This window comes from Myotis lucifugus, unplaced genomic scaffold, assembly GCF_000147115.1.
Source record: "Myotis lucifugus unplaced genomic scaffold, Myoluc2.0 scaffold_77, whole genome shotgun sequence".
NCBI lineage: Eukaryota > Metazoa > Chordata > Mammalia > Chiroptera > Vespertilionidae > Myotis > Myotis lucifugus.
Window position 1 is genome coordinate 2173794 of NW_005871125.1, and position 27759 is coordinate 2201552.

A 27759-nucleotide genomic window follows, 5' to 3' on the forward strand; every position below is an offset into this window, starting at 1 on the left:
GAGGCAAATGGCTAATGGCAGCATTTCTTCCTGTGCCCCCTCCCCTCCCATCCCTCCCTTTCCCCCCACTGTTATAAATCTGATCTACCATTCCCTTGCTTAATGCTCTCCAATGACTTCCCATTGCAATTAGAACAAAACCATAGCCTTTAATGCCACCTTATCTGGCCCTGGTTTTCACTCCAGCTCTATCTCTTCTCTCATCGGTTCATCTCACTTAGTCCCACCATCCCCATTCAGTCCTATGACAGTGCTGATCTTCACCCTGCCTTAGTCTTTCCCTCTGCCTGGGGTGCTTCTCCCAGATCTTCACTTGGCTGCCTCCAGCTCCAACCAGAGGCCTTCTCTGACCACCTTTGTTGGAGTTCCCTCAACACTATATGAAATCACCAAGATTTCTTCTATACACTTATCAGTATCTAAAATGATTTTACTTGTATCTTATTTATAGGTTTTATTAGATGTCCATTGTCTGTCTTTCCTCACTGGGATGTAAGCTCCATGAGAAAGGGGAAGGACTTTCCTTCCCTCCTCACTGTATCCCATACAATGGGTTATATATAGTATGACTTCACTAAGTCTTTCTTAGGTAACAGGAAGAATGAAAAGAATTAATTCAAAATGAACCTAAATCTAAGAGCTAAACCTTAAAATTCTTAGAAGAAAATAGGGGAAAATCTTCATACATTGGATTTGGCTATGATTTCTTGGATGACCCCAAAAGCATAGGCAACAAAAGAAAAAGCAGATAAATTGGACTACATCAAAATTAAAAACTTTTATGCATCAGAAGACACTATCAAAAGAATGAAAAGATAACTAATAGAATGGGAAAAATATTTGTAAGTCAGATATCTGATAGGGGATTAATATCCAGAATATACAAATAATTGCTACAACTTAACAACAAAAACTCCCAGACAACCCAATTCAAAAATAGGCAAAGGATCCCTGGCCAGTGTGGCTCAGTTGGTTGGAGTGGTCCCATGCACCCAAGGTTTGCGGGTTTGATCACCAGTCAGGCATATATGGGAGGCAACTGATCTCTATTTCTCTCTCCTTCTCACTTTCTCTCTCTCTAGAATCAATGTAAGCATGTCCTTGGGTGAGGATTAAAAAAAAAAAAAAGGCAGTCTGGCCAGCGTGGCTCAATGTTCGAGCGTCGACCTATGCATTAGGAGGTCATGGTTCGATTTTCGGTAGGATCACATGACCAGGTTGCAGGCTCGATCCCCAGTGTGGGGCATGCAGGAGGCAGCTGATCAATGAGTCTCTCTCATCATTGATGTTTCTATCTCTTTCTCCCTTCCTCTCTAAAATCAATAAAAAATATTTTTAAAAAAGGAAGGAAAAAAAATAGGCAAAGAACTTGACTAGACATTTCTTCAAGGAAGATAATATAAATAGGCAATAAGTTCATGGAAAAAGCTCAACATCATTAGTCATTAGGAAAATACAAGTCAGAACCACAATGAATTTCCACTCACACCCATTAGAATGGCTAATTAAAAAAAGGAAAATAACTAGTGTTTAAAAGTGTTAGATGTGGAGAAACTGGAACCCTTGAGCATTGTTGGTGGGAATGTAAAATGGTGTAGCCACCGTGGAAAATAGCTTGGCAGTTCCTCAAAAAAATTAAACATGGAATTACCCAGATAAATTGAAGTCAGGGACTAAAACAGATACTTGTAAACCAATGTTCCTAGCAGCACCATTCACAAGAGCCGAGGTGGAATCAACCCAAATGCCTATCTGCAGATGAATGGATAAGCAAGATACGGTATAGCCACACAATGGGATATTAGTCAGCTACAAAAAGGAATGAAGTTCTAAAACATTGAAGACATCATGCTAAGTGAACTAGGCAAAACGACAGGACAAATATTGTATAATTCCACTCACATGAAGTACCTAGAACAGGCAAATTCATAAAGATAGAAAGTAGAATAGAGGTTACCAGGGGTTGGGGGAAAGGGACAAAGGGGGCAATGGTAATATTATTTACCATTACACAATAGAGCAGAACTTCTATTTGGGATGATTAAACTGTTCTGGAAATGGACAGTGATGATTGTTGCACAAGATTGTAAAAGTACTGAATGGCACTAAATTGTATATTTAAAAATGGTTAAAGTAGTTAATTTTGTTAGGTATATTTTACCATAATTAAAAAATTAATTTAAAAAAAAAGGAAGGATGGATGGACAGATGGGAGAAGAATGGGGGTCAATACTGATGAGTATGGATAAAGCCAAGATAAAATTGTACATCCCAGCAGATCTCCATGGTAGCTCTTCATTTGCATTGAAACTCTGTAGCAAGGTCCAGAGACTTGGTCATGGTGACCTATGGATGCCTTTGTGGCAGGATCAAGAAGTGAAGAACGCTGTCCCATTATTGGGTCGATAATAGAGTAAGTCTTATTGGATGAGCTAAAAGGCCTTTAAAATGATCTTGTTTATCTTTGGTGAAGTAGTTCAGGACTCTCAGAAGTATTTCAGGCCAAGCTGAGCTGATTTCAGATTTCTAATCCCCCAAGGACTGGTTAAATGGGGGCAAGGACATAACGTTTGTGATATATCCCCACACACATCATCGATGCCATATAAAAGCTAAATTCTCAGAATTAAGATGTGTTCTGCAATGTGCTATTATTTATAGACATGTAAGACCGAAGGACAACTGATTAACATGGGCACTGAAATAAATCCATACTACTTTTAGCACATTCATAAAATAACAACATTTCAGCTGGCCTGTCTGCCAGGGAGTGGAAGTGCTCATTTTGGTAGACAGCTCTCCTCAGTAATGAAATGTTTTGATTTGAAATGTAAATGTTTCTTTCCAGAAGTTTCAGAAATCCAGCTTGGAAGATTAATTTATTCTTGCCCACTCCCCTTGCAGCCTGGCTATGGCGGTTGGAAGCCTCTGCACACAGGGCTGCTCTTTGCCGCTGCCAGTATGAGCTGCGGTGTTTGGTCAAGAATACTGGCCTGGTTGTTCCTTCCAGAGAAAAACGATCCCTCGTTGCTGAACATAAAAGGAGCTTTATCAAATGCTGACTCCATGAAATAACCTTTTCTGCAGGAACCACTATATCCCCTTCACTACCTTAAATCCTGTGATACTAATAAGTGAAGATTAGTGTGCCCCATGTGTAAAATCTGAAGTTGCCACAGTATTCCTGTAAAGTGTTTACTGTTGCCAAACAAACAAAAAAAACCCATAGTTCTTCATTTGCAAGATAAGTTTATTTCTAAGATTCCTTCTAAAGTCCTGTGAACATCTCTCTCTTTATATCTATTTACATACCTATCTCTATCTCTATCTCTATCTCTCTCTCTATATTATATATATATGACTCCAAATGTGATAGTTAATTTATTTTATTACTTTTAAAAAATATATTTTTATTGATTTCAGAGAGGAAGGGAGAGGGGGAAAGAGAGATAGAAACATCAATGATGAGAGAGAATCATTGATCAGCTGCCTCCTGCACACCCCACACTGGGGATCGAGCCTGAAACCTGGGCATGTGTCCTGACCTGGTTCATAGGTCAACACTCAACCACTGAGCCACACCAGCCAGGCTGACAGTTCATTTAAATAAACAATGTTTCTAACATGATCGAAAGAGAAAAAGGCAGCATACATGTTGGGGCTGCTTTATGAATACAGCCTGAGGGAATCCTACTTTATGGACATGACTTGTATGCCAAAGATTCCATTTACCTTGCATCTTTTGTGGAACAAAAAAATTAGTTTTGTCTAATTAAAGTTTTTAAAAAATATATATTTTATTGATTTTTTACAGAGAGAAAGGGAGAGGGATAGAGAGTTAGAAACATCGATGAGAGAGAAACATCGATCAGCTGCCTCCTGCACACCTCCTACTGGGGATGTGCCCGCAACCAAGGTACATGCCCTTGACTGGAATTGAACCTGGGATCCTTCAGTCCGCAGGCCGACGCTCTATCCACTGAGCCAAACCAGTCAGGGCTAATTAAAGTTTTGCTATCTGTACTTCCCAGTACGATATGTATGCTGAGGCATTCAGAAGAATACCTAATTAACTTGCTATTTTAGTGGATGGACTCAAATGTTAATCTGGAACAGCTTCTGAAAGCGGAAGTCTGAGCAAGGTAGAATTAAAACAGGGAACACTTGCCAATGTGTCCTGATGCCTGGAAGATGCATTGCCACCAGCAATTAAATGGCCAATAATATCATACAGTTCCATCGGAAAATTAGGAGTACCACCCATAGAGGTTGACTAACACATATTACCAAACACTTTCCTGGGCTATGGAAGCAGAACTTTTCAGAAGACCCCCTGCAGAATGGACACTATCACTGGAATTATATTATAAGAGCCAGAACTACATCAAAATCCTAATAACCATTTGGTCCCTGGTGTCCCTGGACAATTGCTCATTGTCATTGGTTGATTCCTATTCAATCTAAGGAAATTTCTCAAAAAGTTACCACCATTCAGCCATTAAGCTCACCTGGTATAGGAGGAAAGGGTTGCATGTATGTGTTCATTTAACATGTTTACTGGCCCATGCTAGATGCAATAGAGGATGGATGACCAAAACAGACAGGTTCCAGGCTTTATGGAACCTGCAGTCTAGTAGATTTGGATAAAATAATTGGGATGATCATATTTTTTGGCCATTTAGTCCCTGGGATTGTGGGTTAGAACCAAGAGTTTGTGTTAGCCTGGGAGCTTTGCTACACTATGAGACTCCTCTTTTCTCATTCATTTATCTTTTTAGATACAATAGAGTCCACCGATTCCCAGTCTATATCGGGGAAACTGGTGTTCCATGGGCCATGTTTGCTTTGTACATTGGGACATGAGGGAATTCAATACAAACACCCAGACTGTGGATTTTTCTTGAAAACTGGAAGGTCTACCAACACTGGGATCTGAATTTCTACTTGGATATACTAAACTGTAGCTGAAAATAAGCCATGAGTTTTCCAGTTCACCAAAGTCCCCACCACTTGCCATTGCCTTAAATTACTTTGTTCACTGTTGCTACCTTCCTGGCTCCTGTGGATATGAATGAACCCATACAAATATTATCTTAGATGAGCTGGGGGCTTCAACTTTCTAAGCATTTGCTAAGTGGGGAAGAAGCTAGTGTGAGGCTCTTGCTTAACGGGAGTGGGGTGAGCAGGATGCTGTGTGAGGGGATATTCCAGTTAACTCTGTTCCCATTTCAGGGATAGAGCCATGAACACCTTTGGGCAGACATGCCTTATCTTCATGTCCTCACAGTGTTCAAGTGCTCCTGGCTTTCCCATTTTGGACGGGAGGACTAAGTGAGCACTCAGCATGGGGAGCACAGTGTGCTGCACAAACTGAGCACTCCAGCTCTCTGTTTTATGGTATTGGCTTGTTAGGATCTGATGCCATAGCACAGGGGTATCGGGGTATCTGATCCAAATGGAAGAGAGGTCCATGGGGGTTGAATTCTCTTCATGTGAACCTTGGGAGGGGAAACTCTACATCTATTACAATCTTTCTACCAAATGAAGGATAGCAGTTCAGTTTAAATTCTTTACCAACATTTAAATAAATATGACGCTGATATGCGTATGACATATTTTATATGTTTATGTATAAAATATATAATCCCCCAAATATATAAAACAGTGATTTTGTAGTAGTCTTAATTTAAAGGCCATGTCTATTCTACACAAAATGGTAGGAATCTGTAATTCTTTATAATGGAAAACGGTATTAGTGGCTCTTTAGTAACAGCTTCGTATAGTTTTATAGGGGACTCTTAAAAGAGCAGAAATGGAGAAAAGGGGAATTTTGCCATACCTCGATGTAAATGTGGTTGTTTTTGCCTTGAATTTTTATAAAGGCTCCTTTCAGTTCCATCATAAAAGTTTCACACATGCCCCAGTTTTATGGAAGAATATAAAGGTGAGGGAGCCTTGGCCCCATGGGAGGGGGGGAGGGGTGGGGGTAGAAGGGGAGAGCCGCCATCTGGTGGAGGAGACCTGGGAGCCGCTGGAGGACCCCTGAGTCTTTATCTCCCACAACGTGCCCCAGGTGGGAGCCTGTCTTTCCTGCAGCAGCTAGAAGGGAGTGAGGTGCTCTGCATCTCTTACCTGGGGCAGCGTTCCTTTCACTAATGCGGGGATGTCAGCCTTGGAGTAGCCAATGGCAGCTAGGCCATCATCCACATCCAGATCGAGTAGGAGTTTCCGGAGTGCGTCTGCCAAAACGGGCCCAGCATCTGCCATCCTGGCAGTGCGGGTGTCGGCTCCTGGAAGACACAAAGCGCTGACTGTAGACAGAGAGGAGGAAGCTGGCCCTGGGTGCAATTCAGTCACACGATAGCTGATACATAACCTACTGCTGGCTCCCTGACACGGAGGACAAGGGCACCAATGTGCCTCCGCATGGAGGCCGGCCCAGCGCGCAGCCCCACAGAAGACAGATGGGCCAGGCCAGTGCGGAGGAGTCCATTGGGGCGGTTAACCGGGCTCTCACCTTTCCAATGGGCTCCTCGCCCCTTGTGTGGGGAGGGAAGACAAGGAACAGAGCCAAGAAAAGAGGCCCAGGAAGGAGACCGAGAAAGAAGGCTGGTGTTTGGATGAAGAAGAAGGAGCATTTGTGGCAGAAAACACAGCTTATGTAACTTTCAAGGCCTGGAATTTGCTGACATCTAGAGGTATTACATGTTCAATGTCTTTTCTCATAGCAACCTTTAGGGAAGAGACAAACCCTTTGCAAAAACACTGTGAGACAAGGATCTATGTAAGTACAAAAACGCCAACACTGACTGCCAGAAAGGAAGTAGATGACAAAAGTGGATTATGTGTGGCCAGGGAAGGAAAGTATTTCCTCTCTATATCTATAGAAAGTTTTTATTTTGGACTCTGTTACCAATGGGCAAAGCAGGTTCCTCTACATATTGCAGAACTAGTCAGACAGAACCAAGAACATGAAGACTCTCAGCAAACAGTTTTTAACATGTAGATGGTGATGTTGGTGGAGGGGGAAGAAGGTTGACAAGCGTTGGAGATGTAAGAGGGCAGAACTTGGACATAATGAATAATTAATACACAAAACTATAGAGACATCAGTCTGGAAGAGCCAGGGGGCTCTGCCCTTAGGAAGGGTGGTGGTGAAAGCTCCCAGATGAAGGAACCTGATCCCCAAACCTTAGCACCCCTGACTCCCTCTATTCCAGGTGAACACAGTCACTGCCTGGAAGTGAAGCACTTTACAAATGGAATGTAGCCTTAGTTATTATCCAGGATGCCTCAAGCTGTCGTCCAAGTCCACTTTCTCCGTATTGTTCAAAAGGAGACTGGAATGTATGTTTCACCCCCATACTGAAGCACATTATTAAACCAATCTTAACCTCTCTCTCCTAGGACAATGAGAACTGGTTTAGTAATCCTGGAAAAGGATAAGTTGAACCAGATACGGGGCTGGTTGGTGGAGCAGCTGGGCAGGAAGGTAAACCTTGCCTGACAAGACCAGTGTATATTACACAGCAGCAGCTAAAATATGGAGTAGGTGGAGAGGCAACATACGATACGAGGTTTATGAGATCTTTATTTTCTTGGGATTGCTGCCATAAAACACACCACCAAAACCTCTGGGTTTTTCTGTGAAGTGTTCTAGAAAAAAAGCGAGGGTAGGAAAGTGAATACATTGGTATAAAACTAAGAAAACCTGAGATTACTTAGGGAATCAAAATATTAATGGCCACGTATAGAATAATATCAATCAAAATTTCCGATGCAACGAGAAAAAAACTGGTGGGTTCTCCCGGCCTGGGTTTTGTCTAACAGAGGAATCGCTTTCTCAGTAATTTTGGTGGTTGCCTGGAATGTTAGCTGTAAGTTCTCTAAGATTTTCCCATTTATCATCCATGTACTATGTGGGATCCTGTCTGTTTACACTGCTTGCATATTTCCAAAGGCATCTAAGTCCCAACAAATGGCTGAACAACATCCCTAGTCCCAAAGGGAAAAGGAACACGAGATCCTTGGTAAAGGTGGCATCACATTTCCGACAGCACATGCTGGAAAACCAAGCCCTGGACTTCTTTCCTGAACATGCCGGAAGCACAAATGTCAGAGTGAGAGAGGAGTGAGAGTGAAGAGGCCCCGCAGAAGGATGTCTGTGGTCATTCCCACCTTCTTGGAAATAATCTCTCCAACGGCTGGTGCTAGAGGAGTATAATGAAGTTTTCTTTTAGACTTTCCCTTCCTACCCTAAACACAAGTAGGGGAATAAGATGTTTGGACAGTTAATCAAATACTCAAGTATACTTAAAAGACCTTTTTGTCTTAGAAAAATACCAAAATTTTACTAAACTAAGCTATCCTGAATATAATTTTATTTCTTGTAAGATTCAAAAGGCACTGCTGGAAATTTATTACAGACATTACTCTACAGAGCAGCAAAAATATTCGCCTTTGGGGATCTTTTTATACAGTTTCTAGTTGTTTAGACTCTCTATAATTGGGAATTAGATTCATTTTATTACCTGTTAAACACACCAAAATCATTTACCACATTTGTAGTATGTAAAGACTTTCACTTTCATTGGGGATGAAAACTGGAAATATGATTACTTCAAACTTAACATAAGCAATATTTGGTTCCATTTCACTGTTACCAGAATATTAGAACATACAATTATAAAATTTTAGCACTAAATTGTCACATTACTAAACTACCTCAAAGCAACATTTTTTTTTTAGTATTATCCTTTATGGTTTATCTTCGGAATCAAACCTAGGAAGTGCTCCACCTATGTGGGTCACAGGATTACAAGTAATGATTCGTACCCAATATTTCTGCCGTCTCCAGGTGCCGCTCAGGGAACATCTGGGCTGTGAAAGTGAACACCGCTGGGGAGGTGAGCACCACAGAAAGGCCATGAGGCTGTGGAGAAACAAAACATGGTGACTGATGGGCAAAACTGGCCTCCAACCTGCATGTTCTAGATATTAAATTACCCTGTACTCCGAGCAATCAAGAATTGACAAATACATTTAAAGCAATTGCAAGGAATATAAGACTTAATTAAAAAATGTATTATGATTTTACCACCAATGGGTGATCCACATTATACTCCTTTGCTTTATATGTCTTCACTAAGCCTGAAATCGGGTAAGACATTCCATGGCTAGAAAAGAAAGGAAGCCTTTATGTTGACATAAAGATATCAGAAATTCAAGATAATAGAAAGATACTCACTCTTATGGGAGAGCTCTTCACAGTCTCTAGACAATACCTTTATCTCACAAAGTTATCCACTTCGTTTTCCTTGCGATAAAAAATACTGTTACGCACTCGATATTTGGTGTTATTCATATTAAAACCTCTGAAATATTCAAATTCAAATGCTCATAAAATTGTATACCATTAAAACGTGTTAATTCAGAAGATTCTCCCCAAATACATTGGTTAACCGTATAATCTTGAAGAAATTGAGAATTCACTTTGAAGTTTCTTTAATACATTTCAGGGCATGCGTTTTTTATCTTGCTCTGCAATATTTTGGCAGCGTGTCCCTGCACAAGCTAACCATGTCAGTGGGAGATTTATAAACCAAGATGTGATACATTAGACATGCAAGTTCGACCCGTCAGTGATCTGTCCCACCAATGATCAATACATCCTTTAGAATGTTACATACTAATGGAGTTGAATCATAAATGATTATTCTAGTCTGAAAGACTTTCAAGAAACAGCACCATGATTTTTATTTATGGGAATATTTGAGGGTGGGGGAATGGAAAAACTATTTATATCCTCTTGAATTCTTTTTTTTTAAAATATATATTTTATTGATTTTTTACAGAGAGGAAGGGAGAGAGATAGAGAGTTAGAAACATCGATGAGAGAGAAACATCGATCAGCTGCCTCCTGCACACCCCAAACTGGGGATGTGCCCGCAACCAAGGTACATGCCCTTGACCGGAATCAAACCTGGGACCTTTCAGTCCGCAGGCCGACGCTCCATCCACTGAGCCAAACCGGTTTTGGCGATATCCTCTTGAATTCTTAATGAATAGGATAATATTATATTTTAATAGATGATTCAGGAGATATACATTGTTAGAAGTAGGTATCGTTACAATTAACGTATTAAAAATAAAATATTTTATAATAGTAAAATGGCCTGTAAGTCTATTGATATGGGTTATATTGGATGGCTTTGTGCTTATTCACCAAAAAATTTACATTTCATAGAAAGATGAAATATTTGGTGAAGTGTATGATAATCTATCAAAAAAAAGGGGTGGGGGTGGGCCCTAGCCTACCATCTTTCATGAGACAGATCGAAGGCTATGGGTCCTCTGAGTTGTTTGGTATTTTGGAATATGTTTTAAATTTCTCAGGCTCCAAAGTATTCAGAAAATTATTTCCCAGTGTGCCTTCATGATGTGAAAGGGTTCATGTAGCTTTCAAGGGCACCTTTCTAATTATAGCCAATATTTTAGTTAATTTTTAAATTTTAAGTTGTATATGTTCTTTGTAAAAAATTAAAAGAATCCATAATTCTATTTCTTCAAGATAACCATGATTGAATATTTCCTTCTAGTCTTTTTATGCATGTCTTTAATATATGATCATACTCTGCATTCAGTTTTAAACAATGCTTTTGTTACTTAATATTCTTTGTAAACATTTTCCCATATCATTTTTTATTCTTCTAAGACATTATTTTTAATATTTATTTTATTCTTTGAGTACTGCACTTTGGTCAACCATTCCTAATTTGTTGGAAATTTAGGTTGCTCCACATTTTTCAATTATAAATAACACTTAGGTGATTAGCCTTATTAGGAAATTCTTTGATCATATGGTATTTTTTAAGGCTACATTCTAGAAGTAAAATTAGTGGGACAAAAGGTAAACACATTTTTCAAACTCTGGGGAGATTTTGCTCACTTGCTCTTTAGAAAGGCAGTGACAATCTGTGCTCCTCTCAGCAGCAGAGTTTGGGGGAGACCATTTATTTTATTGTACTCCCCCTAGCAAATTCTTAATTCTCCATGTTCACTGGTGTTCAATTTGAAGGCAATATACCAGTAAAGTTCTGATCAAACAGATTAATTCTGGGCTATTGGCAAAGACTCTGATCTCTCTTTTTGTCAGAGATTAGAAGAAAAAATTCTGCATTTGAGGTTTTAAAAATCCCCCACAACACGTGCAGAGTATGTGGAGAAATCAGAACCCTCATCCACTGCTGGTGGGAATGTAAAATGATGCAGCTGCTGTGAAAAACAGTTGGGAAGTTCCTCAAAATGTAAACAATTACCAGCAATTCCACTCCCAGGTATATATAATCAACAGAAATGAAAAATGTTCATGGCAGCATTATTCACAATAGCCAAAAAATGGAAACAACCCAAATGTCCATCACCTGATGAATGAATAAATAAAATGTGAAAAAGCAACACAATGGAATGTTATTTGGCAATAACACGGAATGAAGTACTGATACATGCATGCATGAACCATGGAAGCATTATGCTACGTTAAAGAAGCCAGACACAAAAGACCAGATATTATATGATCCTATTTGTATGAAATGCCCAGAATAGGCAAATCTATATAGAGAAAGTAGATTAGTAGTTGCTAATTTACTGGGGGTATAGGAGGATTGGCAGGTGAAGGCTAAGAGGTATAAAATTTCTTTTTTTGGGTGATAAAATGTCCTAAAACTGACTGTGGTAATGGTAACTGTGAATATACTAAAAACCACTGAATTGCACATTTAAAATAGGTGAATTATATAATGTGTGAATTATATCTCAAGAAATTGTTACCAAAAAAAAAAATCTGTGACCCAATAAATTACATTTGAATTAAGAAAACATTCCAGGACCCTAAGTTAAATATCTTCTTTCTATAACATATTTAAGTATCACCACCTGTCCTAAGTTATAAACATTTTAAAAATTTAAGAGCAGCAGCTTAGGTGAAGAAATAAAATCTCCAATTCGCTCACCACAGATGAACACCAGCATTTCCAAAGCCAATGCCAGCAAAAGCACTTGCCAAGTGCATACTGGACCTTGCTTCAAGATCATCGGGATTTCTGACAGCCCTGTGGATGATATAAATTCCTAACAATAACATATCAGCATTGGCATTTCCTACTGCATAAAGAGCCGCCTGAGGGAAAGAGCTGGAAAAAAAGAAATGGTACTTGCTAGGAAGAAAAATTAGGCAAGTTATTCACATGACATCTTGTCTTCTAAAGGAAAGCTGAGGGTAAACATATTCTCTCATCAATGGTTTCAGCAGAGGCATAATAAATACGCTGTCAGGCTGCTCATGTGATAAAAGTGCCAGGGGAGGCAGCGCACTGACCCTTGGATTGTGAGAGCTGCTCTAGCCAAGTGCCCTGAGACTCATTCTTCTTCTTCATTTGTCAATGACCTTGACTGCAGCTATGAATGGGCTTAGAGTAAACACACACTCGGAGTGCACAGGGCCCAGACGGGTTCCCTGCAGTGAGTCCTTGTCGCCTGGGGCTACCTGCAGCCCGCCCAGCCATCTTTCTTCCTGTGACACTGCCCCGATTGGACCCACTGGAGACCTCTTTTGTTATCTGTAGAAACTGCACATGTTATTTTAATATTTGTTATTGTGGAAGTGGGATGTTATTGTAGGACAAGCTTTTGCTGGCTCTATTTGTCCCCGGTGCCACTTTGGAAAAGCAAATTCTCAAAGGCCCCTTTCAGATGCAGCTCGCTGCTTATCCTGGGGATGAAGCCTGAGACTGCCAAGCGAACCACTTCCCACTTGCTTTTTTTGCGATTTTTCCTGGAGTTAAGGGTTCCTGTTATGAAATAAGAGTGCCACGGCGTTTCCCCCGCTTTCATTTGCAATGGTTGGGCGTTTGAGTCTCCTTTCCAAAACCCAGTTGTTCGCTCTGTGTCCCCCGAATAACAAGGTAAAATAGTAAATGATGGCGCTTCAGCCTTTCCTCTGTCCGTTTCACCCCCTCACCTCCCACTGCTGCTCCTGCCTTCCGCTCCTGCCCAAACACACGGCTGACAGTTATCTGTATGCTTCTGTGCTTCCCGATAGTCCCTGGGCCTGAAATAGTTCTGTGTCCCATCCCCGGCTCAGTCACCTCTCCAGAGCAGCTTCCAGCTCAGGGCCAGAGGAGGCACCGTGCTCACATCTAGGCCTAAACTGCTGTGTGCTTTCCCTCCCTTATGCATAAGTACACAAGTGAGTCTGACTTTGCAGATGTCTTCATGTCTCCGAGATCAGCTTTCATCTCTAAGTATATATTTGCTCTCCCAGGAGCATATTATGGCTATGTCATTCATAAATCTTTCATAACCTTTTAGGAAGCATTTTGTGTCTCCTGGGACAGACAACTCCACACATTTAATGCTTCTATTTAGCTCCTCCGAGTGTGCTCACTGGGCTGATTCCGTGTGCCTTTGCCCAGGGCCCCAATGGGCACAGCCAACATCTGCCTCTGTGGTTCTCTTGTCTGGCATTGGTAGCCAAATCTCAAAGGACATTTCTCCTCATCCTAGCTTAGGTTTTGAGGCATCAATGAATAAACCTTGTAGCTGCATCTTTCATAAATTAGGGACTCCTATTTTGCCCTTTTCAGACTGAAGGACCCAGTTTTCAGCTGTCTTCACATGTGCGCCCCTCCCCTTCTCCTCCCCCCCCGCACCCCCTCCAATTCCTCTCATCTTCCCAGAAGCTTTCTGAGGCTTCTCTACGTCCACTGACTGACCTTTTGGTGAACAGACTTAGGACATGTCAGGATCTGGCATGCTACATTTTACATGAGGGTGGAATGTGGTTTTTCTGTTCTATTTCTATTCCCTCTGGGTGGCATACCTCTTCAGATACTTAGCGACGATCCGCAGTGCGTGGACTGCCCAAATGTCACTGATTGGGTTGCTGCCCTGGTAGGCTGGCCGGGAGATGGGATTTGAAGGGCAGGGACTCCGCTTGTGGTAGGGAAGGGCAGTGTAGGACTCCAGGGCATGGCTAACAAGAAATATTTAAAATACACAGATTGAAAACATGGTCTTCCTTCCCCCCTCCATTATGATTACAAACTGTCTTGGAAATGTACTCACCCCACTGTGGATATGCTATGTGGTACTGATAACCACAATGCATTTCACTAGTCAGCCCTACAAAGTCCTAACAAGGGGAATTGCCTCTAAGGTTGAATTCATGGGTGTGTCCATCTTCAGAACTGGCCACTGGGCCCCAGGGGCAGATTCCTCAGAGGAGGTGTCCTCTTCCTTGGAAAATACTTAGAAGGGCAACTACCATCATTCTTTCTTCTGAACTCCCTCCCCCCGCTTGTGATTGACAGTGAAGTCTTTGGGCCTATGAGTTCTTCACTTAAAGGTGACTGCTTTGGCCCATTATAAATTTATTATGTAGCTTCCGGTTAGGGAGGGTAATCTTATTTCCAAGTTATTAGGGGATGACTCTTAAAAATACTGACAACTTTGACCAGGAGGAGTTGAACACAATTTTCTCCAGTTTTTTGGTAGGCAGTGTAATGTAGTGAAAAAAGCAGGCCATGGATTTGGAGACCTGGATTTGAATCCTTACTCTGTTGCCTCCTGCTTGTGTGAACTTCAATAGCTATCAATTGAGTACCTATGGAGTGACAGTTGGTTTGCAAGGGGCAGGGGCAGATAAGTGAGTAAGATGGTTCTGCCCTCACCAGGCTCACACTGCACTGAGGGAGACAGGCATGTGAAGAGAGGGGTGTGTCAGAAGCAATGTACAGGCCCCCCAGTGGGGGAGAGCAAAGGACAAAGTGGTCAGTTGTACTTGAGAGGGAAGGTGAGGGTCAGAAAAGGTTCCATCAGGGAGAGAACGCTCCAGTGGAATTGAAAGATGAGTTATCCAAACAGATAAAGAGCAGAGCATTGGGAACATTCCAGGGCCAAAGGAATTTGGACATTGGATAGCAGGGGTTGAAAGACTTGTAAGGTAGAGGGGTGTGTGTGTGTGTGTGTGTGTGTGTGTGTGTATTGATTCTGCATGCTTGGTGAGGCCAGCATGGAAGACAGGAGGAAGGACTATGGGATGGAAACAGGCTGACTGATGAGGAGACTACTGCAACCGTTCAGGCAAGAGCTGGGGTAGGCCTAAACCAAGGCAGGAGCAATGAGGCCTGAGAGGAGGGAGCATATCTAAGAGAAATTCTGCTGGCTAGTGTGGGCATTAGAGAAAGAAGATGTCCATACTGAATCCTGATGCTCACTACGTTAAGGGACTCAGGAGAAGCCATGGGGCATGTTGGGTGGGAGGCGGGGAGGACAGGGAGGACTTATTGGAAATTAAAAGAATTATCAGATTTTATCAAATTTCCATTTAAAAACGGTACCTGCCATGCTACAGATTTTAAAATATTTTCTGATTTTACCACTGAGGAAGAAAATGATACTGCCATGCTACAGATTTTAAAATATGTTCTGATTTGAGATGTTAGAATATGAAAAAAATGTGTGTGTGAAAATGGATGAAATAGGGTAATTTGGGACATGCTGAATGTGAAGTGCCCATGGGACCTCCATGAAGCCACTGGAATGAATGGCCTGGAGCTCAGAAGCGAGGTCTATGGTAGAAGCCACTGATTAGGAAGCCATCGCACACGGAGCTGAAGCCCAGGGAGCCCGTGGTAGACTATGCGTAAGTTACTAAACATCTCAAAGGGAGTTCTCACCTGGCACAGAGCTGTGGTGAAGTGATATGTGTATAAAGTGCTGACACAGTGTGCACGATCCAGCTCGGGGGATGTAAGCTCCCCTCCCTGTCTTCTTCCGTGTTGTGGCAGCCCTGGGCACTCCCTGGTTAGTGTAGCCACAAGGCATACCAGCTCCGGCTGCTCCTTTTGCCATGTCCCTGTGGCTACAGCTGTGGCTGGGATGGTCCATCCTGAATGGCAGGTTTCTGGCTCACCAAGGGCCTCACTTATTCACTAACCTACTCACTAACAGTGTCCTTGTTTTCATCTAGGAAAGGGAATGATGACAGTTCAAGCTGGGGTTGTTGTGGCGTGCTAATCAATGAATGCTTAGTAAGTAATTTCAGTAGGAAAACACTGCATTCTTTCCAGCTGGTGTCGAGCATGGGCATCTCTCAGAACCACTGGCACAAGCGCCGCAAGACCTGGGGCAAGAGAAAGCCCTACCACAAGAACTGAAAATATGAGCTGGGATATCCTGCTGTCGACACTATGACTGGCCCTTGCCATACACACCCAGTCTGTGTGCGGAGAGGCAACAAGAAGTAGGGAGCTTTGAGGCTGGACGTGAGCAACTTCTCCTGGGGCTCAGAGTATTATACGCACAAAACAAGGATTATTGATGTTGTCTAGAATGCATCCAACAATGAACTGGTCTGCACCAAGACCCTCGTAAAGAACTGTATCCTGCTCATTGTCAGCACATGGTACCCACGGTGGTACGAGTCCCACTAGGCACTGCCTCTGAGCTGCAAGAAGGGGGTCAAGCAGACTCTGAGGAGGAAGAGATTTTAAACAAAAAGCGATCAAGGAAAATTCAGAAGAAATACGATGAAAGGGAAAAGAATGCCACAATCAACAATCTTCCAGAGGAGCAATTCCGAGAGGGCAAGCTTCCTGCATGCATCACTCCAAGACCAGACGTGGCTGAGGAGATGGTTATGAATTAGAGGGCAAGGACCTGGAGTTCTAGCTGAGGAAAATCAAGGCCCAGAAAGGCAAATAAATCCCCTTCCTATCTTAGCTCATGAAATAAAGGTGCTTATTGTTCTTTAAAAAAAAAAAGAAAGAAAAAAAGAAAACAAAATACTGTCCATAGACCCAGGTACCGAAAATGCCCCTCCAGGTACCTACCAAAGCACATCGAAGCCGCTGTTGGCGACCACCTGGTCAGGCATGTGCAGGGTGTGCAGAGGGTCAATCAGTCCCAGCGTGGGTTTGATGGCTCGGGAACCAATGCCTAGGACAGGGATTTTCAATGGAGGCAATAGGCATGGACTTCATTTAAAAACATTAAATAAAGTGAGGATAACAAATTATCCTAAAATATAAAAATTATGAGGTAAGAGTCATTCTCATGTAGAGAGGCTGCAAGGAGCAGTGGAGAGAGATCTGAAGTCAGAAACCTGGGCTTGTCAGTGGAGAGGACGCTCCTTTCCGTTCACAGGAGCCAAGTATGTGTGTCTCTTCCCAAGGGCAGGTTGAGTGACATCATTGACTACGGTGGGAATATTTATACCACAGAAACTGGCAAGTGCTACAAACCAGGGCTTATTTAATTATTAAATGCCAGAGAGCTGGTTTACTAGCTCACTGCTGGTTTGGGTCTTTGCTCTGCAATTTACCCTGTGTCTTTGGGCAAGTCACTTCGTCTCCCTGAGTTCTCCATGAGATTAGACTATCCAATCACAGCGCCTCCATCCCTCACTGAGATGTTGTAAGGATCACATTAGGTAACATCATGGAAAAGTCTTTCAAAAATTGAAAGGTGGAATTTCGGTGTTGGTAACTATTATTTCTTGATGTCAAAGGATAATGTACTTTAATTTAAAAAAGAGAAGTTACTATAAATATGTGGTTGAATGTCAATTTATTCTGCTGCAAAGTCCTGAAAGAAGGATACTGAGCCAGACTCAAGTAGAGGGACATTTTTACCACCTCAGCTGAGAGTCAGAGAAGAAGATAGGCTAAAAAGGACAAAGGAAATGAAAAGCAGAACAGTGGTGATTTGGGAATGGGGCTGGAGGGGTTGATCTAGGGTGATATTTTATATCTTGATTGGGGTAGGTAGTAGTTACATGGGTGCCTATATTTGTCAAAATCCATCAAACCAGGCTCTTAAAATGTATGCATTTTATTATATAAAAATTATATCTCACCCTAGCCAGTTTGGCTCAGTGGATAGAGCATCAGCCTGTGGACTAAAGGGTCCCAGGTTTGATTCCAGTCAAGGGCACATGCCCAGGTTGCAGGCTCGATCTCCAGTAGGGAGCGTGCAGAAAGCAGGCAATCAATGATTCTCATCATTGATGTTTCTATCTCTCTCTCCCTCTACCTTCTTCTCTGAGATCAATAAAAAATATTTTTTAAAATTATATCTCAATGAAATTAATTTAAAATGCAAAAAAGATGTCCAAGAAAGGGAATAACTCTTTATCATTGACATACAGCCACTAACTTGCGCAGAGAAATAGCCAATCAAGATTCATGGCATTTCAATATATTTTCTGGGTAATTCTCACAAAGAAGTTCATTAGATTGTTTCATATTTTCACATATACTTAGAAAAAGAAAGAAAATGTGTACATGTATATACCGTTCCCTTAACTATAGCTCCTTGATTGTTAAAGGATTAAGTAAAAGGGGCTAGTTTGAAAGGTAAAATAACTTAACAAGTTAAGAGCAAAGTTCTTACCAATTTTTACTTTCAAAGGCTCATAGTCAAAAATGGCAACTCCGGTAGTTTCACTCCCAGTTCCTGAAGTAGTTGGGACTTGAACAAAATAATATGAATATCAATAAAGCATCTACGTAAAGGTCAGTGGCGACACTTAATTCAGCCTTAGGATATAAGGAACTAAGTTAGAAGGAAGCTTTGCTGCCCCCACTGCTTGTCTGGTGTGTGTATCTCTATTAACATGCATGTATACTTCACATGTATGTGTGTGCCTGCGTTAACATGCACGTACAATAATATGATGCCAGTGTCAGCATTAACATGCATGTTTAATGGTAAAATGTCCATTCTGTATTAACATGCATGCATGTATAACATGTGTGTGCATTTTGAAGTGGGTATGTGATATCAGTATCTGTGTTAACATGTATGGATGTTGTCCACATTTGTATTAACACCTTTGCAGGTTTAAAGTTTCTGTATGAACAGTGAGGAGCTCTGGGAACCTCAGGTTCCTCTAGTGCCAGAGCTTCAGCAGCTGCAGTTGGATATGCAAACGCAGGCTGCGGGGCATCTCTAGGAAGAAGTCTTGTATTTGCCTCTCTGAAAGATGTCTTTATTCCCTCTTGGCAGCAAGCACAGTAACGCTCTGCCTTTGCTGGGCTTGCGGTTTTGTAGTTCTGTCAAGTTTCTAAACTTTACTAATCACCCTTCTGTGTGATGCTGACACAGTTTCACCAGAGGGCTCCATTTGCCAGACATCAATTATGCTGCTCCCTGCTGATTGCTCATTCCCATCAAAACAGCTCATCTGCCATCAACTCACTCCTAATCCATCACAAGATTCACGGTAAGGGCAGAAGAAGGGAGCAGAGAGAGAACAAGATTTTAAACTGTTATTTCCAGTGACCAGTCGGTACATTTTAGCTATAAAACTTTAAACAGTAATATGCTAACAGCTATAAAATGAGAGGGAAGAAAAGTCAGAAAGATGCCAAGGCTGGTGTGACACAGACAAGCTCTGCTGATTTGGGTTTGTGTGTCTGTGCCCCGTGAGCAGATGTCTCCCAGAGCGATGCGGCCGTGCTGGCCCCATGTCCCAGGGCAGAGACAGAGCCTCAGGTCAGCTGAAGAACCATTATGTGTAGGAAAGGGTTGAGTCAATACCAGAAAAATAATAGTGAATATTCCCCTTAAATTCCACAGTGGCTGGCAAAATGGGACAAAACAGAGAGGGGTTTAGAAGACAAAGCTGCCTATAGAGGGATCTAATAATACATAAATGATGAACCTTCCCCTCTTTCACATAGTGACTTCACAGCTTAAACCTGCAAACTTTCCTACCACTGACCCAATTGTCTATATTAGAGCATAATGAAGATCAGAATTTTAAACATAAATGAATTGCTCTCTGTTTTGATTGCTAAACAAGGTAGCACACTGAAATGAAGAAATCAGAAAGTTTTGGAAACACATACCCTAAAATTCCTGGCTCAAATATTTCCTAAGGCCTTTTGCCAATTGCAAACCCAAACAAACAAACAAACAAACAAATGACAGTCTTTACCTGCAATCAGAGGCTTAAGAGGCACAGACACAGGCTTTCCCTTCCCAATGGGAGCACTGACATAATCTAGGAAGTCAGAGTGAGGGCTGGATGCATACAGATTAGCGGCTTTACAGGTGTCCATGGTGGAGCCACCACCCACAGCAACGTAGGCATCAAAAGCTCCCTTTTTGGCAAACTCAATAGCTTCCATGAAGCTGTAAGAAAGAAAAACAGAAGCCATTATGTCATATTTTTCAAACATAAACTGACATGCCACTAAGTAACTCTTGGGGCAAATTTTAAACAACAGTGGTATGTGTTGGCTTCCACTTAAAAAACAACAATGAAAAGGTACCTTCTATCGGTTGGTTCCACCCTCACATTATCATAAACCTTAAAGTTTATGCCATTCTTCACTAGAGAATCCATAACTATTCGTACAGGAGGGAGCTGGGAGAGGTTCTTGTCTGTCATCAAACAAACATTTTTAGCACCCATGTTCTGTAGGTCCTATAATAACAAAAATAATTTATAAGTTAGGTTTGATTACACTAGAAATATAACAGACACTCTGGCCAACTTAATATTAAACATTTTTATTTTAAATATATTTTTATTGATTTCAGAGAGGAAGGGAGAGGAAGAGAGATAGAAACATCAATGATGAGAGAGAATTATTGACTGGCTGCCTCCTGCACGGTCCCTACTGGGGATGGAGCCCGAAACCTGGGCATGTGCTCTGATCAGGAATTGAACCCATGACCTCTTGGTTCATAGGTCGACATTCAACCTCTGAGCCACACTGGTCAGGAAATATTAAACACTTTAAAGAACAAAGGCCTCATCTCTTGTGCATTTTCACTTGTTTTAGAAGATATGTAACCTTTACAGTAGACTCTAGAAATCTTAAATACTTGCCATTCCCACTTCCTTTGTAACTCCTGCTCCATATCTAATATTTGAAACAGCCATCTGGAAAAAAAAAAAGATTTGGGGGATGAGTTGGAGATTGGCCATTTCATTTCTAAAAGCCGGAAATGGCTCCTCATTGCCTATAAAGTATATATTCTTTATACATATGTCCAAGTCACCCCATCTGGCCTCAGACTCATCATACTTCTTTAAGCAAGCCTTGGCACTAGTCACACTGGAATTACTTATATTTTCCCAAACATCTCATGAACTCTCAATTGTTGCCTGCCTTTCCTTGCTCTACAAATAAGTTACCTCTCAAATTCCTTCTTATTTTCCAATTTAAATGCTGATTCCTCACGTATTTTTTCATCCCATACATTCATCCATCCAACCATTCATCTATCCAACTTCTTTTGCATGCACGTATCTATCCACCCATCCACCCACCCAGTCTTCCACCCAATCAATGCTACTAAGTGCCTGCTATACTCCAGGCATAGTGCTAGGCTCTGATTATACAATTAGGAACAAGAAAAATAGCTTCCTAATGTTTACAGCTAAGAGAAGAACTTTTATACTGATTGGATGATGGGTCACTATTGGCCCAAAGACATGTTTTGTTTGATCCATATTATGTTTAGATTTCTTCTGTTTTGAATTGTCTCATAACTCTTAAAAATCAGGGTAAAAATGTCCAGTGTGACTGTCTGATCTCTCTTGAATAACTTCCCAGGTGGCAGCAATGGGGTTGAGTGGAGGTTGTATCCTTCAGATGGGCCTGTGCTCCCAGAGAACTCAGCACTGTCCTCACCCAGCCTGCTCATGGACTGGTTAACCGTTAGGCCACTGGAGACATTTAATTTATGAGTCCTGAACTAGGAGGAGACAGGGACTTAGACAAGTAATTCTGTAATTACAGTGTGATAAAAATTCATCAGAATTAATTGTTCCTTTATTCTTGTGTCAAAAGATTACATGGACCCCTTTGGGGATTATACTTACAAAGCTAAAGAAGATTTAACGTACAACATATGTAAAGCAGAAAGTTGCCTAGAACTGGGAATTTGTTCTATTTCAATGGCTGTACAGAAGACAGTATCTAGACATTATTCATGTTATCAGAAGATTTATAGTCCATTATTCTAACAAGGTACTTTTCTAAATAGGGCCAGATCAAATAGTGAGATTGAGGGACATTAATTAACAGCAGATTTAAAATGAGATAATAATGCATTAGCAAAATACTCTAGTATTTTTTTTAGGTCACCCATAAAAGAAAGAATGGACTGATTATATTTACCTCAAAAGCATAATCTGTTGTTTTTCCAGAAGGTGAAAGCCCAGGAGCTAGAAATGTAAAACTTAGGATCAGAGTAGGCCTCAAAAACAAGGCAAAATATTATTTGATAGTAAATTGATATTCTAGCAGTGAACATAAGCATCTCCCCTGAAGCCTTAGCTAAAATATATTTTTCAGGTTTCATTGTTGCATATAAAATTAAAATTAAAACCTGCATTTTAAGAGAATGTAATGCCAACTTGATGCTGATGGTGTGAAAATAAAGTTACTTAAAATATTTTATCCATTGAAATGAAAATATACTTTTGAAAACATAATGTGTAAAGTTCTTCTAGAAAAAAAATCTTCTATACTCTAGAGCTGGGTTATTGTTAGAGAGCAACTATTAGTAAATTCATTAATCAGAGTCTTGCTTACATTTCTTATAGCAACTGTGACCATTTGTTTCAATTAATATTTTTCCATGGAGGTTACTTATCACAGTAAGATATTTCTATTTCTCAAGCTTGTAAGTATAAAAATTTTAGTTTTCTTTGTGAAATTTAATAAAATTTTTTATAAACTGATACTCCTTTGCAACAGTTGTAGTTAGGGAAAAAATAATTTTCTGTCATAGTGAAACCAGAGGACTCCACTAAATGAACTTTACCCTTGTTTTTATCTGCTTATTTTCAATCAGTCCTGGTTAGTCAAAAGAGTGAAAAAAAGAAAAGAGATTACAACTAGTTTCCTGAATGAAAAATCCAAAGTTCTTTGATCTCTATAGGTTTAAAAAATAATCTATTACTCTGTGACTAAAGTTTAGGAAAACACATAAATTGGATCCTATAAACAATGAAATGAACTTTCCCTAAACTACTAATTTTATTCACCCAAATAGGAAATTCCTGAATCTTTGTTGAAACCCAGTAAGAATGGGATACAACCAGCTGAAGACGAAATTCTGCACATGTTCACGAGGGCCTGAAAGGCTGGGCATGCTTTCGTTTGGTAGATGGCCGTTAGTGAATGGGAGGTCCCTTGGCTTGTCCTGAAGGGTGAGTCACTCCACGGGCAGGCAAAGCACTTAGTTTCTGTATCTGTTCCACTCCCAATGGGCTTCTCTAGGGTTTCTGCTTAGGGTCCTGTTTGGTTAGGCCCCTTCCTTTTCATCCCTTGCATAACTGTTTAAATTTGACCTTTTCTTCTAAGAGGTGAAATCAGTGTTTGTGTCATAATTCATGTGACATTCCGAGGACACGCAGAAGCTACAATGAGCTTCCTGCTGCTCCGTAGACAATGGAGTTGGTAAGGATTAAGACGTTTGTGGGAATTGAAAACTTTGGTCGTTATTTTTAATTATTAAGAAATAGAATGCTATTTTAAAAATTAATATATACAAGATTTTCCCTTCTAGGAAGCACCTTGGTCTTTAGCCCCTTTCTTTTTTTGAGATGTATTAGAAACTTCCAAAGATTTCATCTTAATGAATTCTGTTTGATGCATTCAGACAATCTTAAGATCCTATCTGTGGCATCCTTTTTAGCTTTGGCAAATAATTCTATTTAAAACAGAAATACATTAAAAATAGCATTAAATATTTATGTATATATGTATAAGTATGTTCCAAACACATAATCTGTAGCATACATTCAGCTAACATCATATAATTAGAACTACATATTGCCAATTTCAAGTGAAAAGGCAGTCATTTTCATAAATTTCCTTCTTATATCCTTTGATTTTCTTGCTTTACCCTTTGACCAAATGTATTGGAGTGCCAACTGTGGAAATGGAAAGTGTAGTTAGTTTAAAAACACAAAATATATATTATTACCTTGGGAGTAAGTATGAGAATGAGTTGGACACTGACATCTAGGGAAAAGAAAGGAAAAAGAAAAAAATGTAAAGTATAACTAGAAAACCAAAAGTAAGAAGTCTTAAAGTAATTTATTCTGCAGCCTTAGTGTTAAAATGCTAGCAAAGTAGTAGCTATTGGCAAACACTGTACATAGAAAAAAAATAGACATCACCATGGACAAAAAGTGGGCTCAGAGTCTTTCCAGTGTTGTAAGCTCGTTCTTTCTTAATAAATCCCTGCAGGAGCCGAGATGAGCACTCTGGGACACAAGTAAGTTAAAAATGGGGTCTCTGGTCTGGGTGAGGTCTCAGCTCTTACTAGGTTAGGAACTTTAACCAAATTGAGCCAGGGTAACTACTTGGGCATCTCATTCCCCCTTTCTCTGTGTTTCCCCATTGTCCTCAAGGTGTTTAATTTTTCTTCAAAAAGGTTCTGGGCCTGTTTCCCTGGCCTCCTTGGGGACCACCTCATGCCTCCATCCTTTCTCTGAGACCATGCCCAGGCTCCCTGTGCTTGTCCACTCTTGCGCTCACACCTGTCCCTCTACCCTTGCCTTCTGTATCCCTTCCCTGTCCTAGTCACCTCCTCGTTCTTGGGCAGTCCCTTCTCTGGCTTTCTTTGGTCCTGCTTTCTGTGTTTGAGTGTTGTTGAGAAAGGGTTTTATTTCTATTTATTGTCCAGGGGGCCTTGTCATAGGTTCCCTATAGATAAGTGAGTGTATGACTTCCCCCACCCCCCACTTAAACATCTGAGGGGAAAGAAGGAGAAAGAAAGAAAAGGATTGAACTCAGTGATAGTCAAGATCTCAAACACTGAGAATTGCAGTCAAAAACTACATGGGAGGCGAGTGTGCGCGCTACCGTGAATCAAGGCTGCCATCTGGTGGGCACCACTGAGCACACCAAGTGCTACGGGGTTTCCTAGAGCAAGCATGTCAAACTCAAAGGCTAACACAGGCCAAATAAACAAGGTTTAAGTTTATGTGGACCGGAAAAACCAAAAGCTTCAATTTTCATAGAAATGTAGTTTTATTTAGAAAAGTTTAGTATAAAAAAAAGAGAACAAGAGCAATGATAAAATTAATGTTTTCTTCCTGACACTTGGCATCTCTTCTCTGCTACTCTCTTTCCTAATTCGGGGGAAATCTTGTTCGCAGTGATTACTTTCAAAACTGACCCACGGTGAATGTCAGTAATTCTGGATCTGACAGACTTATTTCCTTTCATAACTGTAAATAACTGTTCCCACCGTTATATTGGCTGGGCTGCAAAAATATTCCTTGTGGGCCGCATGTGGCCCGTGGGCCGGGAGTTTGACATGCTTGTCCTAGAGCATCCCAGCTGGTCTGATCCAGCTGCAGACTCCTGCAGGAGAAATGAAAGCAGGCAAGGCCAACATGAGCTTTACACCCTCCAAGAATAGAGAGGCAAAGGGAAGAAAAAAATCAAACTCAAAGCTTTCTAATGCCCAGGATCATGGGAGCACCTGCTTCCTCCCCCACCCCCTTCTCTTTTTAGTTTATATTTTTCAGGTTCAGAGGCTACCTCAATCCATCATTTCTACTCCGTATTTGTGCTTTGAACCCCATCTCCTCTTGCTTTCTGGGGACCTCTATCTGTCCAATATTTCCTAGTCCTTCCCCTCACTCGATCCTTGTCATATCATGTTTAAGAGCTTCATGCTTAGAACTCAACCCCCTTGGCTTGCTCTGGTTCTCTGCTCCTGACCTACATCTGCTGGCACCATTTCCTTGCCTTGCACCCTGAAATCTGGCTGCTGTCTTCATAAGTTCCAGCTTTCCTGTTGCATCCTCACTTGTCTGACCTCATCCTAGCACCTTGCTCTCATAGCACGGAACACTGTGGGCCACCCCTCCCTAGGAGGCTGAAACGCTCTTCTTGGCTTCCAGACTCCCTCCTCACCTCTAATTATTCTGCCCCTGGCTTCTTTTCCACTCTGCCCATTGCTTAAAGGTTGGCTTCTATGCAGGGCTCACCCCTCACCTTGTATAGCCAACCACGCATCAAGCCCCCAAGTATTTCTCTAGCCAAATCCATCCACTGCTCCGGGGCCCTCTGCCACTCTCTGGTTCTAGTGTCATCTCTCATCTGGATTTACTACGACGTTCCTAACAGGCTTCTCTTCACTCGCTCTACTTTTACTACACTGTGGTCAGGGGCATATTTCCAAGGATGCTGCTCCCTTCGATGGCTCGTCATGGCTCTTAGGATAAAGTTCAGATGTGGCCCTACCTCACTGGTCCTGCTAGCCTCTCCAGCCTGGCCCCTCATCACCCTCTATCTTTGGGGTTGAGCTCTCAAAAAATTAACTTGGTTCTTTTCCTTTAATCAGCCACACACACTCTCTCTGGCCTCCAGAACTCTCTCCGTTATTTCCTCTGCCTGGAACTTACTTTCCCCCCTCTTCTGGGTAACTAGTGTTCTTTCTCAGGTCAATTCAGATGTCAATTTCCCTGGGCAGAGGCCTCCTGGTAGACACCCTCTCTCTGTGATCCCTGGTACTGCACCTCCCTTCCCATTAAAACTGTTACCACACTGTGTTGTTGGTACCCTTTTCCTGGTGGCATTTGCCTTGAGAAGGTAAATTTTGTGATAACAAGGCAAGAGCTACCCTTTTTCATAACTTTATTTGCAGTGGCTCGCATAGTGCTCTTTTCTCCTATGCTTACAGTTTGCCAAGGCCTTGCTTCCCCACTCAAGGATGAATTCTCAACTTGCTCCTGAAATCCAGAAAAATATATTCAAGTCCCTGCTGGGGGGTCTTCATCTGGACGTACCCGAGGCATGTCCAACTCAAAATGCCCAAGTCTCAGGTCATCATCTTCCTCCCAAAGCAAACCCTCTTCCAGGACCTATCTTGGTAAATGGCCCCACTGCTTACCTGATGCCCCAGCCAGAAACCTCGATTTCTTCCTTGTTTCACTAAAAATAAACAAAATCTTGCTGATTCTAACCAACTCCTCAGTATTTCTCCTATCTACCCCTTGTACCAGCTGCCTTCCCTGGGTGTCTGAAGCCATCACCTTTCAGCTGGAGCACTACGATTACCTCTAGTGTTTCTTCCCCACTCTGCACTGCCGCCCGAAAGCTCTCACACAATTCTAATTATGCCACACTCCTTTGCCATGCAACCACTCTACCTACATGTTCTACATGACACTGGTTCCAAGGAATGGTGTTGCTGGATAAAAAGTTCTATGCTGACACAGGTTTAGAATCAAGAGTTTAAATACAGCTAACCCACTGCCCCCCCCCCCCCACCTTTTGCAGGACTTCTCAGAGCCCTTTCATGTGCAGACATGCATCCAGACTCTACAAGAGAGCTATGCAGCAGCGAGCAGTTTCCCAAATCTATGTGGCCATGTACTTCTTTCTTCGTGGAGCATTTCAAGGTGCAGCTTCACTGTGAGAATTATTGCTTCCTTAACGTTCCATTATCCACATGACACAATTCAAACGCCTTAGCAGAGGATGCGGACAAGGACTGTGAGGCCAGAATATTTGAGCTCATATTATGGCTGTGCCATTTACTTAGCTGTGGGACACTGCACAAATTCTCTCTCATCGATGTTTCTAACTCTCTATCTCTCTCCCTTCCTCTCTGTAAAAAATCAATAAAATATATTTAAAAAAAAAAAAAAAAATTAATAATACGTGTAAAATGTGCAGGATAGTGCCTGGCACGTGGTAAGTGCCCAAT

The 27759-nt window shown here is 41.4% G+C and overlaps 1 protein-coding gene and 1 pseudogene across 4 annotated transcripts in view; one reads left to right on the forward strand and one right to left on the reverse strand.

Moving 5' to 3' along the window:
- ADHFE1 (alcohol dehydrogenase, iron containing 1) overlaps positions 1-27759 on the reverse strand; it is a 57638-nt gene that overhangs the window by 28991 nt on the left and 888 nt on the right. For 3 of the 4 annotated variants that reach the window (XM_023755465.1, XM_023755464.1, XM_023755466.1), the window contains exons 1-12: positions 23072-23570; positions 22200-22246; positions 20903-20956; positions 20340-20494; positions 20003-20199; positions 18454-18531; positions 16893-16998; positions 13880-14032; positions 12012-12110; positions 9098-9176; positions 8836-8932; positions 6133-6290 (exon numbers count right to left, since the gene is read on the reverse strand). In XM_023755465.1, coding sequence (XP_023611233.1) covers positions 6133-6290; positions 8836-8932; positions 9098-9176; positions 12012-12110; positions 13880-14032; positions 16893-16998; positions 18454-18531; positions 20003-20199; positions 20340-20494; positions 20903-20956; positions 22200-22246; positions 23072-23150 — 1302 coding nt within the window. In that variant the 5' untranslated portion in view covers positions 23151-23570. Of the gene's footprint in view, positions 1-6132; positions 6291-8835; positions 8933-9097; positions 9177-12011; positions 12111-13879; positions 14033-16892; positions 16999-18453; positions 18532-20002; positions 20200-20339; positions 20495-20902; positions 20957-22199; positions 22247-23071; positions 23571-24015; positions 24054-27759 lie in introns of those variants that run through there. The other variant, XM_023755467.1, reaches the window with a different exon arrangement.
- On the forward strand, positions 16122-16764 carry LOC106697514 (annotated as a pseudogene).